The sequence below is a fragment of the Mastigoproctus giganteus genome, chromosome 6 (genome assembly GCF_048544385.1).
Source record: "Mastigoproctus giganteus isolate SK-2022 chromosome 6, ASM4854438v1, whole genome shotgun sequence".
In the NCBI taxonomy this organism is placed as follows: Eukaryota; Metazoa; Arthropoda; class Arachnida; order Uropygi; family Thelyphonidae; genus Mastigoproctus; species Mastigoproctus giganteus.
In genome coordinates, this window is record NC_143580.1 from 65,204,145 (window position 1) to 65,229,314 (window position 25,170).

Genomic DNA, 25,170 nt, shown 5'->3' on the forward strand with positions numbered 1-25,170 from the left:
CGATGGTTCTTTTCTAAAATGTTTGGTATAAGTAGGAATATTTGACTTCTGTTTGCGCATTTCTGAGAAATTCCCTTTCCTCTCATATTAAGAGAATCACGAGGTGGCTAAAAAATACTCGTGTGGAGGAGGAGAATCGTTCTTTGAGATTCTCCCTCACTAAAAGCAAATCGTACCTAGAATATCTATAGTATATGCTAGGCAAACATACAATAACTAAAAGCGAAGTAATCCCAAGAATATCTATGAGTGGATTTCAAAGAGGTAGAAAATCAGTAGGTAAGCTAAGGTTTCGTTCTATTCTCCATATCTTGGGATCCCTGTTAGAAAATTACAGTTTTTGTTATAATATTATTTTAGGAAATAAATTGGTGATATACCTCTTCTATTTGGTGTTCTTCTCTAAAATGTTTGGTATTCATTTAAAAATTTCTTATGCTGCTACAACAGCCTTCCAACACTGGATAAAATTCCAAATAAGTCAAAATCATTTTGGTTAATGTTATAGAAGTTACAAATAAAGTTACTGAAATTGTGCTCAAAATTTGCGTGAATACAATAATTTCCTTCCTCTCGACAAATCCAAGTTAATTCTTAGTAATTAGAATATATCCCCTTAACAAGCTAAAGTTTGGTTCTTAAAGTAGTTAAATGTTTAAAATATTATAAAGCATAGTACTTTAAGTAAAAAATCATACCTTTTACTAACAGTTGGGAAGAAAACATTCCTTTTCCATCTTTGTTGGTGGCAATACAAGTGTAATTACCACCACTATTGGCCAGTACTGGATTGACAGTCATAACAGTGTGTCCTTGAAGAGTAGCGATATTGATGTTCTTTGAGTTAGAAATATCCTTTCCATCCTTTAACCACTGAAATGAAAATGGAGGATCTCCTTTCTCCACGAAACAAATGACGGAAGCTCGTCCACCAGTCTGTATTTCCGACGGGAAAGTAAATGGTTGAATTTTTAACACTTCTAAGACAAAAGAAAGCAAATGCTACTTAATATTTGAGGGTGATAAAGAAAAGTTTTCTTAAATTCCATAATAAATTATGTTCCTAATTTTTTAAAAATTTATATCACATTTTCATTAGACATTTTTCTATTTTTCATAAAACGCTCTGAGAACTAGTTATAGTTAGGATAGACAGAAAAATGATGGGGGATATTTTTCGATCGGATAAACTAGAGAAACTCAAGAAATTATCTGGTGAGCACAGAAAGCCTTCACCAAGCCAAAAATAACATTTGCTAGTGGAATACGATTCTATATTTAAGTATCCACAATACCACAGATATTACAATTAAAACAGCCTGACAGTTGGTTTTAAGTATTGGTGACAAGATGGTAACAAATTCCCCTTGGCACACCTTTAGAAATATTAGGCTTCGAATTTCCTGAATACAGGGAATTTATTCATGGCCTTTTTAATTCCATAAATAAAGGAATTGGACTTAGATCATAATCAATTTAGAAATAACACACTAACACCTCATGGGTGCACAAGCTCGAATCACCCATTAACTATGTATATCAATTCATGTCCCTTCATACAGACAGATACCCAGAAGCCCTTCTTCCTTTAAAGACTTCGAACTTTACAATGAAACTGGATTTTATAATCATAAGCTGTAATCTATGAATGGCGCAACTTACTAGTTAATTGATTACGTCCACCGAAGAATGATACTCTTCACACACACCAGCTTCAGTAGGAAGCAACAACAGACAAGATAAGACCGAATTGTGCCTACATCAGAGGCGCCTCCGTAGCCAGGTGGGAAGGAGCAGCAGTGCGTAGCACACGCTGCTTGATTAGACCGGGGTTCGAGCCCGTCACCACCAAATATGGAGGATGCGGAAAGGTCAGGAAATGACCACCGCATATCACGGAGCAATATGGCCTTAGTTGCTAATGCTCCTAATAACAAACAAAACAAAACAGCCTACATCAGATGATGTACAATTAAATTTTTATATGTTCCACACCACGCATTTGTTATTAATATTAGCAAAAGAAAACTGATGTTTGGAAATTAGAATTATTTAGCATCAGTCTTAAGAGTCCAACCATTCCTCAAATTTGCATAAGCCGTGCAGATTTATAAGACTAGGCAAATTGTCTAAACAGCTAACGAAATTTTGGGTAAAAGAAGAAAGTTTAATATGCACTGAAAGTGTCTAGGAATCTTAAAATGAAAGTTAACTCAAGCTTGAATATCGCATTCTAAACAACCTCTAAATCTTTTTGCTTCTTGACTGTCTGAACAACACTCAATTAGCCAAATGACTAGCTTTTTACTGTAAGAAAATGGGTGGCTTTCAAGGTTTCTGGGGGTCGAAAATGAGGATGAAAGCTGAACCTTCCATAATTAGATAGAAATTGTTACTTCAAAATTTTGGCTGCGATTAACAATTCTTTCAGTAATGGGTAGTTCATTTTTTGCATCGTCCGAGGAATTAATGAGAATGCTTTCCTGTAGAGAAAAATAACAGGGCAGGAAGGAAAAGAGTGCAGCCAAGAGGGATTTCAACCTGTTGAACGCAACTAGATGAAACCCCTTGAAATTGTAATTTTATTCATTTGAACAATCTCTCTTAAAGAGACAAATAAATGCAATGGTCAACTGAGATTTTTTAGAGGTCATTAAGTATTGCCATTAGGAAGCTAGTATTTGGAGCGTCAAAGGCAGTGGTCAGATATCAAGATATGCAAAGGAAATTTGTGACTTCTGGTAGATTGACCCCCTGTTTGTAAAAGTGCACAAGTCCGCTCGGGTTGATTTCCCTTTAATCACTGGATTGTTGTTGTTGTTATTTGGTTTTTAGGAGCATTAGCAACTGAGGCTATATTGCTCCGGGGATATTCGGTGGTCATTCCCTGACCTTTCCGCATCCTTCGTATTTGGTGGTCACGGGCTTGAACCCCGGTCTAATCAAGAAGCATGTGCTATGCACTGCTGCTCCTGCCCACCTGGCTACGGAGGCGCCTAATCATTGGGAGAAAGGATCTTTTTTACAGAGAAACTTGACTAATATAGTAAAGTGGATTCTTCAAGATTTCTAGCAAAGAGGAGAATTCCAAACGGTTCTAAAATGATACATAAGTAAGTAACTTTTAATGATTATAAATACGGAGATTTTCTTCCAACAGTCTGGAAAAAAAGTGCTCGTTAATACATCTGTCGAGAATATTAATCCAAAGTAATAAACTAGCAGCCTGATCATAAAAAACGAGATGACATCAAGGTGGTGGCGTTAGTTATGAAAGTTCACGTTAGTTGTTTCTTCAAGAACAGACATGAGCAACTTTCAGCTGGCAGCAATTGTTATAATTTTTATGAGAAACAGATGGGACGAACAAAGTTGAAAAGAGATTTAAAAAGGCATTTATAATAACGGTGGAATCGTTTTGCTGCACATAATCAATAACATTTTAATAATTTCCATGCAATATACTTGGTACTAATATTAGCAAAAGCCAGTTGTTCCAAAAAAGCTAAATTATTTAGCATCTATCTTGAAAGTTCAACCATATCGCAAATTTACATAAGCTATATAGATTTATAAGTTAAGGTGTTAAGTTTCAAGAGTTCATGATCTTCTGGGTAAAGGATGATTTAAGTACATGCGTTCTAGTCTGTATCACTTGCGGAAGAAGAAAGATATCCCTATTATAAAAAGAGAGGACCTGAACTGAATCTTTCGAGATTTCACTCGTGACCGGTCCACTCAGAGTTTTGTCTTCTATCCTTAAAATCACCTTTTAATCACATTGGTACCTACTCACCAATGACACGATGTTCTAATTTATACAAAAGACGTCCATGAGGATGGTATCAAAAAGCATTACTAAATCTAAATAAACTATGCCAAAATTATTCATTGCATCCAATTATTTTGTGATAACCTCATAACAGCTAAACAGATTAGTCAGATACAATATCCCTTTAGCAAATCCAAGCTATGTATCTAGTATAATTCAATTCCTATCTAAATACATCATTACACATGGGTTCCGTTATTTTTTCTTCCATCGAAGTTAGCTTACAGGAGTATATTTATCTATTATTTCACCCTTAGGATCATCTTTGTGGATTGGAGAAAAAAATATATTTCCAACCTGTTGGGAATTCAACATGAATCTGCGAATGCATCAATTATAATAGTTGATGTTAGGTAATCTGTCCTGGTGCGTCGTTCAATATCAGGATAACCCTATGTTTCTGGCATTCCTTTTCACTTTCAAGCATAATAGTTGAACAGTATGATTCGTCCCCTTTCTTCTAGCGTTCACATATGCGAATATCTCTTTACTGTTACTCTTGATCCCTTTTAACAAAACCTTTTTATAGTCGACCTCAGCTTGTCATACTTCTCGAGTAACGGTATTAAATATTAACTTATATTTCTCATAGTGTCTCTTGATAATTTATATTCATCCCATGCAACTTTATCATTGCTAACTTCATCAGTTCAATGTATCCTCTGATATTATTCCGAATAAAGCCATTAAGTATATTTAAATATGAGTAGTTTATCAAGAGGTTTGAAGAAAATAACTGGGTAAATAATAATAGTTAATATGTTCGTCCACAACTCGATTGAATGTTGCTATTATGGATACAACATTCAATCGAATTCAACAACAATCCAATAAATTAAGTTACACAGGTCAGCCAATAACAGATTAAATATAACCGACACGTAACGCTTTTTAAAGCAAATATTGAATTGACTTTTTATAAATCAAAAGGATTTTAAAAAAAATAGAACTCATTTACAGAAAAATCAACTGACGTTCGTTTAAAAACATATCTAAAATTCTATTCTGAGTTCCTATTTTACTGTACACAATAAAATCGGTTTTTTAAATTTAATACATTTCGTATATACAAATATTAAAAATGTAAAACGCAGTTTACGCCTTCTATTTTGTTAGTATGGTGCTTTGGTGTGAAATGACGTTTAAACAACCTCAAACCAAATGTTCAATTTTAACCGGGTTTACCTGAACTGAAGACGAGCTCACACATCAGAAATACGAATACATAAAGGGTAGCTTTCTGTTCGACATTGTGATTATCCATGTTTGGCGTTAAACACTGAACTAGGAATGGTCACCAGAAGAAACTTTGCTTAACCATAAATTCCTAAGACTGGGAACCATACACAAATGGAATTAATTTTTAACACCGAGTCCACAATGGCAATTATTACACAATTTTACAACACAATACAAAAGTACTTCCTCTTCGCTCACATTTCTAATGGCGACTAACAACACATTCAACATCTCTTATTCGAAGCTAGCGCCACACCGTAGCGGTTTAATGAATTAAGAAAAATTCAAAATATATGGAAGAAAATCATAAGGACAGTTAAGTGAAATTTAGAATTTCTCGGAATTTCCAGATAAAAATGTAATTTTTTTGGAAAGATTAGAAATTAAATTTCTTAATAGGGTAATTATATGAATGATATTAGCTTAAATCAATTAATTAGAAGGTACTTCAAAATTAACAGTAAAACTGAAAGAATATCTTACCTCGAACTTATGGTCTTGCTTGGATGTTTCTTGAATGGGGAGAGCAGGTGGAGGGCATGAAATAGAAGTCAAAATCTTGTGCTACAAAGTTTAGATAAAGCATCAAATGACTGTTAAAGTCTTGCTTGGCTATTAGGGGAATTTAGCGGGATACACCTAAGAATAAAATTACAATTCTACTTCCATAGGTTATCTAGAAGATAATGCCTGGAAATGAAACCTAAAATACCGTCTTAGAGACATGCCAATTTGATATTTTAATAAATATGGTTTTTATAAAGAGAACATCATATTGTAATTTTTGATTAACTGAATCATTTATGGAGAAAAAAAATAATAGGCAAAATACCAAGAACATAAAAAATTGCCTAGAAGAAATGCTGGGCGATTTTGTGCTTATACTTGGTAGAAATATGGAAGCTTCCCATATTTCTTTTGGAATTACATTTTCTCATTTAGAATTCAGTTAAAAATTACTCTTTGTACTGTATTTTATTTCCTCTTAAGAAATATTCAGCACTCAGAGAAGTAAAATATTATTTGAAATCGAATATCCATGTCATTAAACCCGATTTCTTAATTACTTAAGATAGATTTGACTGTTGTTTTCAAGGCGTTCATTGTAATTGAAATATATAAAAGTAATCATCTGATCATTCCTAAAAGTGTGAAGACATATCTTTGTGTTTGTCTGCATTTATCCATAAAGCTTCAACACTTAAAACTTCCATTTTTATGACAATAAATCGGTGAAATAAAGTACACTCTGAGACATCTGTATATCTTTATTCAGAAACTATTCAACCGATATGTTTTAAATCATTTTATGCAATGCAGTTAAGTGATTACCAGAATCGCCATCACCTCTTTTTAACCATAAAAAGAGTAAATGTAATAACCTGTGTATTAAAATCGTTTCTGTGAAAATGGACTTTGCTTTGTTCAGACGATTTTGATTTGTGATAATGTTGGAGGTGAACATTTCTATATTTTATAACACCATTAAACGTTCCTTTAGAAATCCAGCGTGCTAAACCAGGAACTCTTTTCCCTTCTATTATATATGTATGCATTTTCTCGTAATGCAACACGTTATCATCTCTTACCATGAATAACAAGGTTGGCAATTTTCTTCAGACTATTTCCTACATCGTTGCTTGCTTCACACACGTAACTTCCACCATCGAGCTCAGTTACTGCTGATAACAGCAACGTTCCATTCTTTGAAATCTGATTTAGTTTATCGATGGAAGAACTACCTAAAAGAGTAAAAGAGAAATAAATTAATTATGGAAAACATTGATAGTGATCCAACAATGAGGACAATATTAAGAAGTGGTAAATGACTAGAATGTTATCACTACCTAAATGGTCCTCAAGTAAGATATCAGGAATCTAGATCAATGTTAATAAAATTTTTAAAAAATGCCATCAATGATTAATATTATTACTAATAATAACGATAGACTTTGGATTTATGTGCATGAATAAATTCCATAACAGCTAAAGCCTATGGTGTTACTATTCCAGGTCTGTAAATTGCGTGAATTCTGTTGTTAGTTTAGCAGAATGATAACAGAGACCCCAGAATTAAAACTATGAAATACAAGTTGTGAAAAAGCGTATAGCGGTTCCTTCTATCCCTCTTAAGACAGGGATTGACAGAAGACAAAGTGGAAATCCGAATAAAAATAATCCAAAATCTATTTGTTTCAAAACCTCCGAAGGGGTCCTTATTGTATTTGAGGTGTTGAGACCATCGGTTCCCTAAGCAGACCTTGTATCTATTCTATAGACAGTTTTTGCCTGATTTTCTAGATGCAAAATCTCATTTTACGAAGAAAAACCATGCAGCCCTTTCTCAAGACCGGATAATTCAGCCACAGTGTGCGTAAAAAGCCCATAAAAATTCGTCCCCTTTTTGATGGAATTCAAAACCATTCCTTTCTCAAAAATTAAGGAAGAGAACGATCATAAATACTGTGCTACCCACAAGGGGATCACCCTTCTGGGTAATGCTATACTTGAACTGGCTATTCAATGGGATTCTATGACACTTAACTTAGTAATAAGTCATAAATGACCTAAATGAAGTAGTAAACCACCAACAATTGGCAATGGTATACAACTACCAATTGACATTTGTTTAGGTCATTTTTGATAAGTAAATTTCTTGACGAAATCTGATTATTAAGCAGAGAGAAATGTTATGAATGTTATGCCAACGGATGTCTTGAACAGCAGGACTTAAGTTACATATGCATAAGTACTGTATAGTATATGAAATTATACACAGGAGAGAATAAAAGTACTGCACTCACTATACAGGAAATGCTTATGCTAAAAAAGGAAGCCATCCAGACTTGGAAAGATAACCTTAACGAAGAGCACAAATAAATATTACTTTGAAATCTAAAATGGTGGTCTAGACTAAGGGAATTTATTCTGAAGATACGAGTTTCTTTTAATTTTCAGGATATTTCATAACCACTCACTACTAACTTTTTACCTTAAAACACGAGACAAACTGAAGTATGTAGTTATTTGTGTAGGATGAAAAAAGTACTTTTTTTTTTAAACGAGTGTAAAATCTGAGTGATCTAGAATAGATGATAATAAATCGTTTTACATTCTTTAAGAGGTTGAAAATGTTCACCTGTTTTAGTCCACTGTACTCGAGGAGGGGGAGATCCAGCAGCGTGGCACTCCAGGGTAACTGATTCTCCTGCTGTGACTTCTTTATCCTGTGGTTCCTTTATCCACTTCGGAGGCGCTGGAAATAATTCAAACATCGTTATAATTCTAAACATTCTTCAATGTTATTATTTAAAAGTTATAATAGCACAGTCTTGCAGTATTTATAATTTTTTTTCCTTAATACAATAAGATACATGAGAGTTAGAAAGATGATTACAGTGAAACTGCAGAGTTTTCTTCTGTTGGAAAATTCATTGCGCTGTGGTGACTAACAACACATTCAACATCTCTTATTCGAAGCTAGCTCTACACCGTAGCGGTTTAATGAATTAACAAAATTCAAAATATATGGAAGAAAATCATAAGGATAGTTAAGTGAAATTTAGAATTTCTCGGAATTTCCACATAAAAATGCATTTTTAAATTAATCATGATTTATTTCAGTTTGGATAACATACCTAATGCAGGATCTATCCCAAATATTTCTTTTTTAAAAAGGTATCTTTGAATTTCACTGTGCACCTGGTCCAAAGAAACACAATGCAGTCATTAAAAGACAGATGATTGAAAGTTAAAAATAAAGCATCTTAGCAAGGGCATATACACGAGGAACACATACGAGGCAAGAACTACGTAGTGGAATTCGTTGAAATCAAAACGGCAATAAAATAAAAATCTCTTGAAGGGTTTTGGTCCTACAGTTTCGTCTTCACAGATTCGTTCAGGATAAAAGTTGAATTTGTTGCTTATCAACTATGTTGTTTGGAAACGTGTTTCAAATCGACGATAATATTCAGCATACTTTAAAATTTATGCAAGACGCAATTAATACAATTCAGATTTGACATTTACAATGAAATATATATATATATATATAAGTTGAATAATAATATCCAAATCAGAAGATGCAGGAAAATTTTCTGATTTATACCCGAAGATGCTGTAATTTGATAAAACAAAGACTGAATTTTTAGCTTATTATATGCCACTGAAACATGCGTTAGTATTCAGTTCGATGTTGATGAAAATTTACTTCTAAACTCAATTTACTGGATCATAATAGGGTACTGTGAACTGACTGTTTAACTCAGAATGTATTATAATGGTTTTGTTCAGAAAAAAAAGCAACTAACTCACTCTCGATCACAATTGTACAACCATATGAACCACAGTAAATTTTACAAAATGGAAGCAGAACATTTCTTTTAAAATATAAAAGTTTGAGACTCCTTAATATTAGTATTAGCAGTGGAAAATGATGCTAGAAAGCAAAAACTTATTTATAACAGCATCAGCCAAAAAAATCCACATTTCACATATCCATCCACTGCAATAGTTTGTCTAGTTCTTTCTTGAATTTACTCAAACTGCTCTACTTTCACAACGGATGGAAGCTTGTTCCAGCAATCGACCACCCGCTGGATGAAGACAAAACTTCCGCACATCTATTATGCAACCACCCTTCCACAATTTGAATTTATGTCCCTTCATGTGTATAGTCTGAGCAAGAGGAAGCATCCTATTCAAATTCAGTTTTCTCAATGCCATTCAAAGCCTTAAACACCTCAGTCAGATCACCGCACAAGTGCTTAGTCCCCCAGACTGCAATTTGCAAAACTGTAGCCTTTCTTAGTAAGAGCGCCCCTGTGTTCCCTTCACCAATTTCGTTGCCCTTCTCCATACCCGTTCCAGCAGCTCTCCATCCTTCCTAAAATTAGGCCACCAAACATATGTGCTGTACTCAAGGTGTGGTCTGACTATTGCCTTATACAATGGTATAATCGCCTCCTTATCCCTGCTAGCAACATTCCTGTATATCATTAACAAAATCCCATGAGTCCTGGCAGCCTACCTGCACTGCTCAGAGAACTTCATATCTGACTGCACAATTATGCCTAGGTCTTTTTCATTTTCCACTACCTGCAGTGTAATACCACACAGTTGGAACGTTACACTGGGATTACTGCTATCCACATGAAGTACCTTGCATTGGTCAATGTTAAACTTTAAATTTCCATTTCTCAGCCCATTTGTCTAATTTTTCTAGATCTTGTTGCAGTAGCATACCTTGAATACTGATAATAACCACTCTGCCAACCTTGGTATCATCTGCAAATGTAGACATTAAGCCTGATATACCTTCATCAATATCATTAATTAATACAGAAACAACGATGGATCCAACACCGAACCCTCTGTAACTCCACAAATAACTTTAGTACTCGAAGAGCAGTGTCCATTGATAACTGCTCTGCCTTCTCCCACTCAATCATCTCTCTATCCATAGAAGTAGTTTATCCTTATTGGCACAAATAACAGATTTAGTAAAGATATCAAAACATTGCGTCGTTATCACTTTACTTAATAGAAACTATAAAGAAGTAACTAAATTTACTTACCATTTACTAGAAGTAATGCTGATTGAGTGGCTTGTTCGATCATGTTATTTACCACACAGGTGTAATTGCCTGCACTAGTTGAATCTACGGGACTTATTACTATCAAAGACACTTCTTCTTGTGATATAATCTTTATATTTGCAAATCGTTTTGTATCATGGCCATCTTTCAACCACATAAATGTAAAAGGCCCTTGACCTTCTGATGTCACACAAGTTGCTGTTGCTTTGTCGCCTGCTCTTATTTCTTGGTGGAAGGAAAATGGTCGAACTTTTAGAGATTCTGAAAGACCCGAAACTTTATTTTTATTAAATTCTTACTAAATAGCAATTTTGCACATAAAATATTATTATTCTGAATGGGAACTGAAAGCTATTCTATATGATTCCTGACTGTGCAACGCATTCTATGAAATTAAAGGGTGTCCCAAAAAGGTGCAACCAATTTTAAAATGTTTGCAACAAATGTAATTTTAATAATAGAAACATAAAACCTGCGCTAAATGTGAGAAAAACAGTTGGAGATTTTACTGACATTCAACGTGTGCACCACTTGTCACACGAACAATATCTAATCGGTAATAAAGTTCATCCCATGTTTTTTCAAGGATGTCACACTTAATCATTGGTAATTGCATTTGTAATCCTGCGCTTTAAGTTTGGAATGTCTGCAACAAGGATCTTGTAGACTGTGTCTTTGATGAATCCCCATAAGAAGAAATCACAAGGGAATAAATCTGGTGAACGTGGTGGCCACGCAATGGGACCATCACGCCCAATCCAACGGCCAGGAAACTTGTCATCAAGAGACCTCCTCACACTCAAAGCCCAATATGGGGCGCTCCATCCTGTTTGAAAATAACCCTATTTGGCAGTTCATACAATTGAGGATACACAAAGCTCAAGCATGTCCTGGTAATTATCCGCTCTCACAGTCGCTTTTTGAAAGAAAAAGGGTCCAATTATACGATCAACCATGATGCCACACCACACATTCAACTTTGGGCTATCTCGCTGATACTCCTGCGCGCAGTGTGGGTTTTCAGACCAGCAAATTCTGACATTTTGCTTATTCACCTTTCCCGAAACATGAAATGTGCACTTGTCCGTGAAAAAAATCATTACACGTTCATCTTGTTCCATTTTCTGCAACATGTTTGTATTGTTCATTTAAAATTGGTTACACCTTTTTGTTCGTGTGACAAGTGGTGCACATGTTGAATATCAGTAAAAACTTCAACTGTTTTTCTCCCATTTAGCGCAGGTTTTGTGCTTCTATCATTAAAATTACATTTGTTTACAAACATTTATAATTGGTTACACCTTTTTGGGACACCCTGTATAATTAAAAAGTTACGTATGAATAAAAGTTTAATGCTATTCTATACGTGGAATATAATTAAATAAATATATAGAAAATAATGTGAATCTTAAAGAAAACCAACAATTATTGCTGACCATCATGAGGTCTGAAAGGCTGAAGTTTTCTGGGAATGAAGAAATGAAGCGTAAACTATCATTTTTAAAAATAGCAACAACACCATCATTGTTGTTGCTATTTTTATTTTTGGTGCAAGGGCTACTTAGGTCATATTGCACCTATCAACAGTATGAAAGGTTTATATGCATATTGACTGCTATGACATCAGTCAAAAACGATCATATAATTTTATCTGTTTAAGAAATTGGCAAAACTTCAACAGATTGCCTATGATATAGTAGAGCGTCAGAAGTTCTTTAAGAGGAATCATTGATAAGGAGCAAAACTGCTGTAAATTAAGGTGATATAAGCGATACACCTGTTTCGGAGAAGAGTATGAGGTTATATTAATAAAGACTGCATGTGCATGCATCATCCTGTTGAGACTGTTAATGAGATTATTAGACTCCAGGTAGATCCCCTGGACTGGAGAAGCGCTAACATCTCCCCACTGCTCAAAGAGGTAGTGCGAAAGACGTGATGGACAACTATAGACCAGTGAGTTTTACTTCAGTGATGTGTAAGATCATGGAGTCTCTGATTAAAGATACAATACAGGACCAATCTCGATAGGAACGGTATCCTTAATGGATCAGAGTATGGGTTAGTGAAAGGTAAAGTCTTGCCTGACCATTCTAGTTATAACGAAATCACAAAACAGATGGATTCAAGAAACAATTCTGATACTATTTTGCTTGCCTTAATTGAGGTAGTGAAAAAATAATAAAAGTAAAAGCTTTTACCCATGAAAGACTATCATATGAGGATGAGAAAGGATATATCGTATACACTGGAACAAATTGGAACTAATGGCAAGTTACTTCGTTGGATCAAGGGCTGGCTAAAAGACAGGATAGAGAAGGTAGTCATACGCGGTAGACCAGTATAACAAGTGAGCTCCCTCATGGACCAGTGTTTGGACTGCTTCTGTTTCTTATTTAGGTTAATGACATTGATGAATGAGGGTAGGGAAAGTTGTTAAAATTTGCCGATGATTTAAAAGGTAGGAAAGGTGGTTAACAACCAGAACCAGGTCATTTTGCTTCAAATGATTTAGATTGGGTTGCATAAATGGCCTGAAGTTTAATGCTTTTAAATGTAGAGTTTACACCTAGGGAACAGAATTTCAGGAGTTACTTACAGGCTAGGTGGAGTGGAATTAAAAGCGCTCCCGGACAAAAATGATTTAGGGATTATGATTCAGTCAGACATGAAATTTTCCATGCAATGTTAACCAGCGACTAAGTAGGCACATGGTATCTTGTCTGTTATATACAGGACCTTTCTAAGAAAAGGAAAGTATGTTATTTTCTCTTTGTATAAGACGATGATGAGCCGAATTTAGAATATGGCATTCAGGTCTGGAAGCCATACTTCAAGAACGACACAAAACGTCTAGAACGGATGTGGGAAGGAGCAGCAGTGCGTAGCACACGGTTCTTGATTAGACCGGGGTTCGAGCCCGTCACCACCAAATACGGAGGATGCGGAAAGGTCAGGGAATGACCACCGCATATCCCGGAGCAATATGGCCTTAGTTGCTAATGCTCCTAAAAACCAAATAACAAACAATAAATAACAATCTAGAAAGGATTCAGAGAAAGACAACGAGATTGGCGAGGGGCTAATCGATGTCCATAAAAAGAACGATTTAGAATATCGCCTACAAAGCTTGGAAGCCAGACATCTTAGGAGGAAACTGATATGTCTACAAGGTTCTGAAGAGGATCAGTAAAATGAGCGAGGGAGGTATATTTTTCACTGGAAAAAGACAGAAGAACCAGTGGGAAAAAAATTAGGAGTAACAGGAGGTTGAATCTCATGAAGTATATCATTGGGTAGTGCGTCGTAGATTATTGGAATGAATTGCCTACAACAGTGGTCGAGGTTGACAATTTGATAAATTTCAAAGCGGAATTGGATAGAAATGTTTTTCTGTTCCCAAAGCCTACATGGCTAACTCCCTTCTAAAGTCCGTACGATTTGTATTCCTTATTTTCATTTATGTAGTTTTTTTTTTGTTTGTTTTTTTTTGCTTGATTGATATGATTTGTGTTCCACTGAATACCAAGCACCGAAAAGAGCGTTTACTTTATAGCACAGCAAAAGTCTTCTGGATCCAAAATTTGTGAAGGTCAGTTTCGTTTAATGATAGTAAATCTAGGTTTCGTTGTCACTATGATTGCCACTTTACAATTTCTATGGCTAGGAATGCTGATTTCCATTTGCTCGCAGGAGATATCTTCAATGATTTGAAGAAATCTTGAAACTATAAGGTACCTCTGTGGGTGCCATTGGAGAAATGTACACGTTGATGAAAAAACATCAGACTTTGGTATTTTTTTAAGAATGCCTGTTAGATAAAGAAATCTCCATATTTGATCTCAGAGTACAGAAAAGGTATCCTACATAAACCGGATTCAGCTCTGCAGCTCTTCGAACCTAATAACAATGTATGAGTACTATACTACAAGAATTATCCGTGTTCATTACAATCAACATTCACTTAATTGCAGTATGCATCTGTTAGGATCACTACATCCGTTGTTAACGTCTTTAAATGAGCGTTCGATTATTTCAGTGAAATAACTGAAAGCTCATTTTGATTCCTGATTTCATTACAATGCCAGTTTATTTAAAATACTGTCTATTATATTTGCAAACATTTGCTGAGATTTAAGATAATCGGTTTTATGCACCTTCTTCGATTTCTAATATGGAATGCTTAGAAAAATACTTGATATAGAATTGGAAAGTTCGGACCTATTTCAAGGAATATTTATTTTGATGAGTCTGTAAAAATGTAGGGTGGAGGCAAACAAAAAGTAAGGAGGAATTCAAAAATAAGCAGCATTTAGCACTAATAATATTAGATCATTATGCCCATTTATTGCTTTTTCTTTAGTTTCGAAAGAGGCATAAATAAACCCAGGGAAAAAATAAGAAATGTTTTCTAACATTATATTACTATAATTCTTTCTGTTATTTTTACAATCAGTGGTAAGAACAGATTTGTAAATGAAGAGCACATATTACTTCTTACCCAGACAAAAACGTTTTAAGTTCAAGTTTTAAGATATCCAGCAAATTATTTAAAATGTGTATACAACAGAAGATATGAAAGAAAGCTTTGGAATTAATGCTATACACATTTGATCTTAATCCGAGAGAAATAGAATTTGTGTAAAAAGAACAATTCTACTGAAATACAAAATGTAACTTTTGGACTGTAGAACAAAATGAAACCCACAGAAAAGTAGAGTTTGGGGTTTGACCAATAAGAATGACAGTAAAGTTAGGCAATACTGAAGGACTGATGGTCAAGTTTAAATAGTTTACAGTTAAGCCTCTTATGCCTCAATTTAATTTCACTTTATAAATATCATTTGGCTTAAACATTTCTTTTACCTATAACAAACTTAATATATTTAGCAGACCACAGAAATCCTTTTACAAATCACAAGATATTCGTAGTTTATATGAATACTTAAAAATACCATTACGCCAAATTCTACAGCATTATATTTAACGGACTTAGTGAAATAAATTTTAGTAACTGTAAAGTAAATAATATAAAGTGAAATCGATAAATTTCAAAATGGCCAAATTTTGAACAAGAAATTACGTGAAAACATTTTGAAAGAAGCTCACCTGAAGTGACTCTGCTTTCAGTAACCAGTAGTATGATCGTATAGCAGCACGTAATCCACTCTGTTGAACTGCGCCCATCCATCTTTGTTGTTAAACACTAAGTTAACTTCAGCTTCAGATCTGTAATCTTAATCCTGTATAATTCACCAATCTAAAAATTTTGATAGGGTGGCAGATATAAAATGGCGATTCAAAAAAATACGATTTTCTTAATTGCTGGAATAATTTTAAACACATAATATAGTTGTCAATCCTGTTTCTTCCACACTCCTAATGGCGACAAGCACATACATACAAACCCACTTTAAGGCGAGGAGAGCGCCACATTGTGTTGTTATAAGGAACTAAAATCTTAAAATATTATATAAATATACAAAATATAGAGATATTTTGTTTGAATTACAAATGTGATTTGTTCATTAGCTATTGGATCAGACATAAAGAATTATGTATGCGCAAAATTGATGACATTGATGAAGCAATCTTCGAAGACCATTTGCCGAAAATAATTATGCAGTACAATTCGGATTTTATGAAAAACAGAAAACAAATGTATGACTATAAATGAAGGAAAGTTTATCAGCAATATTCATTTATTCTTGAAAAGTGTATTAATCTGTAGATAACCTATATATATGGGTAAAAAACAAAGTCTTAAGTCATTACATGAAATACATAATTACCACACATCAATACAAATGGATGAAAAACAATGAGTTATGAAAAATACAGTACAGGGATGTCCAGTATACAAGTTTTTGCCTCTCAAAAGTTGAGGTTTGTTAATCATAATTTATATTTATACTTTGTTAAGGCCCAATGGGACCATAGGTGTATAAAACTTCATCTTAACTAGTTTATCGAAACTAATACACAGTTCAAAAATGGGCTGTGTTTGTGTTTTGGTCAGTGTACGAATTCGATCTCGTAATGTGAATAACGGCATCCTCCTTTATCCCAGGTCCGCATCCAGCCCTATATATTTCTGTTATCTGTTAGAAATATTTCTGCCATATATATTAGGTTGAATTGCTTTCATTGGAAAGTGGAACAGACTATTCGCAAAAGATGATCGGAATGAAACCCGGTCGGCGATGGCTAACTTCTCTTAAGTAGCTTATAGAGAAAACAACATTTTCACACATAAATACAGTGATTCCTACCAAATGATTTTATTGTGATCCTTTATCTTACCATGTACAACGAGGTTCGCAACTTTCTTCAAATTGTTTCCTACATCGTTCGTAGCTTCGCAAACATAACTCCCACTGTCTTCTTCACTTACTGATGGTAACAGGAGGGTACCATTCTTTGAAACTTGTTTCGATGTTTCTAAATGGGCGGCAGGAGTGTCTAAAAGGGTAAAGAAAACTTCCTGAAGTTTAAATTAGCTTATTCAATTACGTTAAAATAAAATGAATTTACTTTTGTTAAAGCTTATGATATACAAAGAACTAGCTATACTTTGCACACGAGATTAACTTCGCAAATTTTCCTCTTATTACTGAGAGATTTATAACTAATAAGCTATTTAAACTTTTAACAATAAATTAAAGGCCGTTTCATTTTTTATTATTCTATTTATGTAAAACTTGACATCCCGCTTTGCGTGATGCATACACTGCCTTAAAGGCCTCTGGTTGTAGAAATTCACCTGTTGGTACCACTCATATTGTGAAAAAAGATTTTCACTAATTGGTTGCCTGCTGTTATCATCATCATCAGCCATTTCCAATCCACTGCAAGATGAAGGTCTCTCCAGCAAACTTTCCAATTCCTTCTGTTTTGTGCAATGACCATCCATTTACAACCCACAAACTCATGAATTTCATCTGTCCATCTCCGTTGTTGTCTTCCAGGTTTTCTTCTAGCTCCTCTTGGGTACCACTCTGTTATTTTCTTAGTCCATCGGTCATCATGTCTTCGAGCTATGTGTCCTGCCCAAGACCATTTTAGTTCTTTAGTTTTGAAAAGAATATCCTTTACTTGAGTTTGCTGCCTAATCCATGTGTTTCTCTTCTTATCTAACAGTCTGATTCCCAATATAATTCGTTCCATTCTTCGCTGTGTAGTTTTCAGCTTCTCTTCCATTATTTTGGTGAGTGTGTACGTTTCACTTCCATAAGTCATGGTGGGGAGTATACATTGGTTCATTATTTTAAGTTTTAGAAAAAATTGGGATATTGGCTTAGTATGTGACCATATTTCCTGAATGCTATCCATCCAAAATTTATTCTTCTCTTGATGTTCAACCATTTATCATTATTACACCTAATGACTTGTCCTAGATAAGTATATGACTCCACCTTTTTAATTACTGCTTCTTCAATGATTATATCCCTTTCTTTGGCATACTTGTTCATCATTACTTTTGTTTTAGCCATATTCATCTTTAGTCCAAAATTCTTACTAACTCTGCATAATTGATTAAGTTTTTCCTCTAATTCTTTGGGATCGTGGCTTATGACCACAATGTCATCTGCAAATCGTAAATGGTTTAGGTACTCTCCATTCACATTAGACTGGTCGCAGAAAGGAGTCAATCTTCTGAAAGCTTCCTCAAGGGCAGCAGTAAACAACTTCGGAGATATTTTCTCCTTGTCGAATTCCTTTCCCAATTTTAAATTTGCTATTGTCTTTGTCTAGTCTAATAAATGAGGTAACGTTCTCATATATTTCTTCAAAATCATAATATATAGGGTTTCTATGCCTTGTCTTTCCATTGCCCGAAACATTGCCTTATGCTGTATGGAGTCAAATGCCTTTTCATAGTCCACAAATGCCATGCATAATGGTGTTTTATATTCATTTGCTTTCTCAATTAGCTGTGATATTACGTGAAGGTGATCCATAGTTGAGAATCCTGTCCTAAAGCCAGCTTGCTCTTTTGGTTGATTCTCATGAAGTATTCTTTCTAATCTGTTAGTAATGACCCTTGTGAACAACTTGTAGATGTGGGATAACAAGCTAATTGTTCTATAATTTCCAATTTCTGATTTATTTTCTTTTTTATGCAGAAAACTATGATTGCATTATTCCACTGCTTAGGCGTCACACCTTTTCTAATGCATTTTTTGAAGTGTCTTGCCAGTTTTTGTCTCTCTTCCTCCCAAATTTAACAAATCTACAGTAACTTCATTTTCACCCGGAGAAGATGAAGTTACTGTGATTCTTCATTTTCTTCAATGCATGTTCTTCCTCATCACGAAGGATATCGGGTATGTTGTATGTGTTAATAATTTGCGATCCATCTTCCCCACTGCTGGCATCATTCCCTCGCTCCTTGTATAATTCTCTATAGTAGTCTTCTGCTATTTGAATTATGCCTTATCTCCTATTTATAAGTATACCATCGCTATTCTTCAGTTTCAGGATCATTTGTCTTTCTGTATTACTGCTCATGGCTGCTGATTTAAATCCTTTATTTTCCCTTAATGCATGTTCTACTTTTCTTGTGTTAAACCTTCTTATGTCCTCTCTGAGTCTCTTTCTAATGGCTTTGCATAACTCAGTATACTCAATTTTCTCCTTGTCAGTGTTTATCTTGGTCTTCATTTGTCGTCTTCGGTGTTTCTTGACTAATTTTTTCTTCTTCGGATTTCTTTTTACCTATAGGTTTCTTGGGCTTTATCACTTTCAGAAAGTTGTAATATTTCTCTTCGATATTTTGGTCCTGAGCAATCTACAGAAGCTCAAACTTGTTCTTAAGTTCCAGTACATACTGCTTTTTCTCCTCTGTTATCTCAAAGACCTTTGTATTATTTACTTGAGTCAGTTTTTTCCTTTCTTTTCTTACATCTATATCAAGTGTGCATCTTACCATTCTGTGATCGCTTCCAACATTTACCTTGTTCAGGACGGTAACACCATTCACGATATATCTTCTGTTAGTGAGGAGAATTCGATTTCATTAGTTGTTAATCCATTTGGGCTCTTCCATGTCCACCCTTTTCTTGAAAAAAGTGTTCTTTACTGACATTCCTCGAGATTCGGCAAATTCCACAAATATTTCTCTCACCAATTCCATCTCTCCTTTCTGCACTGTTTTATCTCTTTCCAACCTTAGCATTGAAGTTTTCCCCCATACTGATAGTGTAGTGGGTTTTCTGTTCATCTAGAAGACTCTCAATTTCGGTGTACATTTTTTCAACCTCTTCGTCATGATGGCTCGATGTTGGTGCATAAATCATTATAACATTTAGTTTGTACCCCTTAGAAATCCTTAGTAGTTTTGATACCCTTGGTGATGTACATCTGCTGTTATACTCAGTGCCTACACACCACTATAGAGGGTAACAATATTCTCGAAACAGCGATGTATGGGTGGGGACGCTCCACTGAGAATAAGCAACAATAATCTTCTCTACTTGGGAAGCATTACTTATTAGAAACGGAGAGGATAGGCAACTCATTGTGAAGGATTTTCTAATAAGATGCTACAGTAATGGTGGCTTATTACAAACTGTTTGCTGCGTCTTCCATTTATTGTATTAAAATGATATCTTAGTGCACTATCCAATATGTCTTGGTTAACTGAAATGGAATATAGGCATAACTGACCTAAAGGTACCTTGAAAATATCGCTGATAACTTTTATATGTTGTCTTTTCTGATGTCATTCAATCACATGCTTTCACATCTCATTCGTTGTTCCTACTGTCAATTAAGATCCTTGCTGTTAGCACGGAAGCTACGCTCGCAATCCATCCATACTGTATGAAGGCGAGTTTCAATAAAATCTCTGATGGAAGGAAATGACATTTTCCACCGTTGTTAAGTTGGCCAGTGTTGAGCGACTTCGCACGGTTTTTACTCCCGAAATCTGGAGGTTTATCAAACGAACCAATTAATAGAATACAAAAATTTACAGCCAAATATATCCTCGTTTTAGCCTTAGTAGTTTTGTTCCCCCCCCCCCCAAAAAAAACAGACAAATTCGACTAATTGCAATAAAATCGAAATTTGAAAAATTTGATAGTTGCTCTTGTCCATTGTATTTTTTTATCCATTAACCAGCATTCTTCATTTAATAAATCCAGTAATATATTCAGAACTTCAGTCTTTCGTTTATTTATCAAATTAAATGAAATTGCGATTAGCTCAAATTGCTTCAGTAATTACTGGCAATTGTGTGGACATAAAATCGTTAGAATGCCTACATAAAATTTCTTTTATGATGTGCATTATAAATGTAATGTTTATAAATTGTTTTTAGCTTAACATATTTTTACCTAGAATTTTTACCGTGTTTTTAGCTTAACATATTTTTACTTAAAATAATTTTTACCTAGTTTAGTCCAGATTATACGTGGTGTTGGCGATCCAGAAGCTTGGCACTCCAATGTAACTGACTCGCCAGCTGCGATTTCCTTATCTTGTGGTTCTTTTATCCACTTTGGAGGAGCTGAAAATAATTTGAATATATAAAGGCGTCCCAATCATGTGAGTTTGATTGAGTGTTTCATTAAAGAAGAAATTATTTTACTTAACGTATTTATTACAGTTGTAAATAAAGGATATTGTTTTTTTGATTGGATAAATTTCTTAAGTGTCTTTAAAATTTTATGGAAGCGATTTATAAAGAAACAGAAATATTACAGTAGCGGGTATTGAGGGTATTTTTATAACTGCTTAGTAAAATAGTGTAATAAGTGTTGATGGTCTGGCTAGCGATATATTCCAAAACTTATTCTGGAGACAGGTAGAAATACCTTGACCAGCTTTTTTTATGAAATATTATCATTTTTTAAACATTCTAAGACTTATACGCTGCAGAAATTTTATTTGCATAACTACTAGTGAAAGAGCAAGGTCCACGAATAGACAATAATTGAGAAACTCAAGTTTTTTTACACTGATTTCAGAAATGTTACTTTTTTATATTCTATTACGCACCATTTTTTCACAAAATCACATAAGTTGAGTTGTATGAATTGTATTCATACAACATGAGTGTATTATACACCATCAGTTGTATTATTGAATGTATTAAGTTCGACGTAAATGCTAGAATTTGTAAACTAAATCTTCACATGTTGGCAACACTACCTTCAGTCATTTGTTTCTTGATTTTTAAGAACTGCGTTCAACAGTGGTGTGCGCTCAGTTTGTTTTTGAGAATATCGTGCCAAACCAACTTGTGCTGAAAAGTGAGCAAAATGTCTTCACGCAAGTGTTTGAACAATCCATACTTATTTTGTTATGCTTATGGAAGTTATGTAGTGCTCAAGCGAAGAGAAGATATTCACAGATTTTGTATGTATATTGTACTTATTTTGGAATGAAACTCTGTGACCGAGATAAACTAAACAATGGGCTCCATATAAAGTTTGCCGAACCTCTGTTGAAGCATTGAGATTGTGGAAAAATGGTAAAAAGACTATGCAATTTGCAATTCCCATGATTTGGTAGGAGCCTACAAACCACTGTCATGACTGTTACTTTTGCTTAGTTAATGTAGAAGGACTCAATGCAAAGAGTAAGAAGGACATTGTATATCCTAATATTTCATCTGCCATTAGATCAATCCCACATGGAGATAACCTGCCGATTCCATGCCCTTCACTGATATTGGAGCATGTAGAAGTAGGGAGTGCTGAAAGCGAGTCTTTTAAAGATTAAACTGAAGTCTACAGACCTGGAGACATTGTGTCGAGCCATCAACTGTTTTCACAGCACGACACAGTGATCTGGTAAGAGATTTAAATTTACCAAAGGAATCTTTGGTAAATTTCAATCAGACACAGAGAACGAAAACTAGTCCTCTACTTTTCTGAGGACAACTCTGTGGGTTTTATTTTAATTTTTTTTGCAACAATATAAATAACTTAATGAATTATTTAGGAATTAGTTACAATCTTACATAGTGGAGTCTCAAAGATGTGTTGCTCCAGAATGAAAATACATATGGGTTAATTCCAGTAGCTCACTTTGTGCATTTGAAAGAACCAGATGAGAACTTAAAAAAGTTGTTGACAAATAATAAATTTGAAGAACATTGTTGATTGTCCTGAGCTGACTTTAAAGTGATAGGCAAGTTACTTGGACAGCAATATGGCGCATTACTTTTTGTGAGACAGTCGGGCAAAGAGTAACCACTGGGATGTCAATCTTTGGCCAACGAGAGCACAAGTTTGTTGCCTGTATTTAAGAACCTAGTTTATAAACCACTAGTAGACTCCAAAACTGTCCTCCTTCCACTTTGCGCATCAAACTGAATTTGATGAAAGCGTTTGTGAAAGATTTATATCAGAAGGTCCCTGCTTTAACTACCTTTGTACTAAATTCCCATCGATCACCTAAGAGAAGCTTTTTTTGGACCTCAAATTCGCAAACTCATGAAGGACCGAGATGTTGAAAACTATAAATAAAAGAGAAAAACAGGCATGGATTAGCTTCAGATCTGCTATTGAGAACATCTTAGTGAACGGTAAGGATCCAGACTACTCGAAAATTTGGCAAACTTCAAGAAGCTGGACTGCAAACACTCCCACATCGCCTATTTCCCAGAAAATCTAGGAAGTGTTAATGTAGAACAGGGTAAGGGGGTTTCATCAGGACATTAAACATATAGAGACGAGATATCAGGGGAATGTCAACATGGTGGCTAACTATTGCTGGATGCTGAAGGAGGACTGCGAAGTAGAAGGATCTGCAAGAAGAAACGAAAATTTGACCCAACGTAATTTTTTAAAATGAGAGGCGATCGTTTATTGTACTTTTTTTACCACACTGTCCTTTTTAATAGTGTTTTAAAAAAATAAACCCAACCAGAAGATAACAACTTGGATAGATAAATTAGATATGATCAGAAGTTATTTGCTTTTGAACAAGGAGCGTCAGTATTGTTCCATAATTAAGAGATATTTTTCGATGCTGCCTTATGTCACAAAATATCCTTTTATTAACGTCATTAAAGGACAAAACAAAAGAGAGTAAAATAAAAGAAAATAGAAACAATACGACCATGAGGATATACAAATCAACTCGCTATGGTGCTATTCCACAAATTCACTTACACAGGCTGTGATTTTAATTGAAGTGGATGAAACTAAGAATATGTTAGGAAGGCAGGCAGAAGTTGCATTTAGAAAATATTTTCTGTAATCACCATTCAAAACTAAATTTGGTCTACAACATTAAAATTAAATGTTTTTGCTTATCCAATTGTTTCTGCTTCTTCTGCTATTTCCGGAATAGCAAAGTTTCTTTTACCTTAGTTTTGCAACAAGTTGATATTATTGCTATATGGGTTTTTACACTTATGCATATTCTGAAATATTCAAAATTTTTCTAATTTTTGTCTTCAAGCGTCCCGATACTTTATGCCCAATTTTCTCTGTTTCCACAACATACATTTTTTATATTTAAAAGTGATTTTATAATATGACATTTATATTATTTACTAAATCAATGCTTCTTAAAGCAATTCTCAATTTTTTAAAAGCTTTTAAATATTCAATCTCTGTTAAATTTTTTCTAGTACTCGTTATTTTTTTAACCTTAGGATATATGCGATCTAACGGCTTTTTACAACTTTTCCCGTTTTATTATCAGCGAGCGAAGTAATTAACCGACAGTTTTAATTTTAAAGAGTATTCGCTGTTATATAATTTAAGTTATGTTTAACAGTCTGTTGAATGTAGATCTTTATTTCGCATCTAGACAATAAACAAAGTCTAACCTACTAGGAACAACAAGAAGAACAAACTGAGAGGACAATTGACACTAATTTCATATCTTCGGGTGAAGTACAAAACAATACGTATTTTCGATAAACCAAACTAATAGTTTACAAATTAAATGAATGGATAAATCATTTATTCAAAAATATTCATTAAACCATTCGCTTTATCTAATAATAATATTGCAAGGTTAAATAACACTTTCTAAGAAATATGCTCGAAGAGGTTCGAAATAACTTACCATTCACAAGGAGTAAAGCCGAGTGGCTGGCTTGCTGGACTTTGTTGTTAACAACACAGGTGTAATTTCCTGCACTACTGGCGTCTACAGGATTGATTACAATTACCGAAATTTCTTCTTGTGAAACAATCTTTATATTTTTAAATTGTTTTGTATCTTTTCCGTCTTTCCACCATACAAATGAAAAGGGACCTTGACCTGAACTTGTAATGCAGGTAACTGTAGCTTTATCACCTTCTTTTATTTCTTGGTGGAAAGAAAACGGCCTGATCTTCAGAGAACCTGAAAGATTTTAATTTATTTAATACTGCATCAGAATAGTTTTATGAAATGAGAAAATTATGCTAGTTTTTGCTTATTGCATTCATGTAATTTTATAATGAGAAAGAATTTAAAAACTGTAAAATCAAGACCTAATAGAAGGATGACAGATGAAACAAAAACTCACTAAAACGCATATATCAA

The 25,170-nt window shown here is 34.3% G+C and overlaps 1 protein-coding gene across 1 annotated transcript in view; it reads right to left on the minus strand.

The window, feature by feature from the left end:
- Positions 1-297: 297 nt before the first annotated feature.
- The window catches only part of LOC150084362 (cell adhesion molecule Dscam1-like), a 38,390-nt gene continuing 13,517 nt past the window's right edge, over positions 298-25,170 (minus strand). The window contains exons 5-12 of the mRNA XM_090376200.1: positions 24,706-24,987; positions 21,068-21,184; positions 16,975-17,133; positions 10,651-10,932; positions 8,184-8,327; positions 6,661-6,813; positions 699-980; positions 298-320 (exon numbers count right to left, since the gene is read on the minus strand). Coding sequence (XP_090232326.1) covers positions 298-320; positions 699-980; positions 6,661-6,813; positions 8,184-8,327; positions 10,651-10,932; positions 16,975-17,133; positions 21,068-21,184; positions 24,706-24,987 — 1,442 coding nt within the window. The remainder of the gene's footprint in view (positions 321-698; positions 981-6,660; positions 6,814-8,183; positions 8,328-10,650; positions 10,933-16,974; positions 17,134-21,067; positions 21,185-24,705; positions 24,988-25,170) is intronic.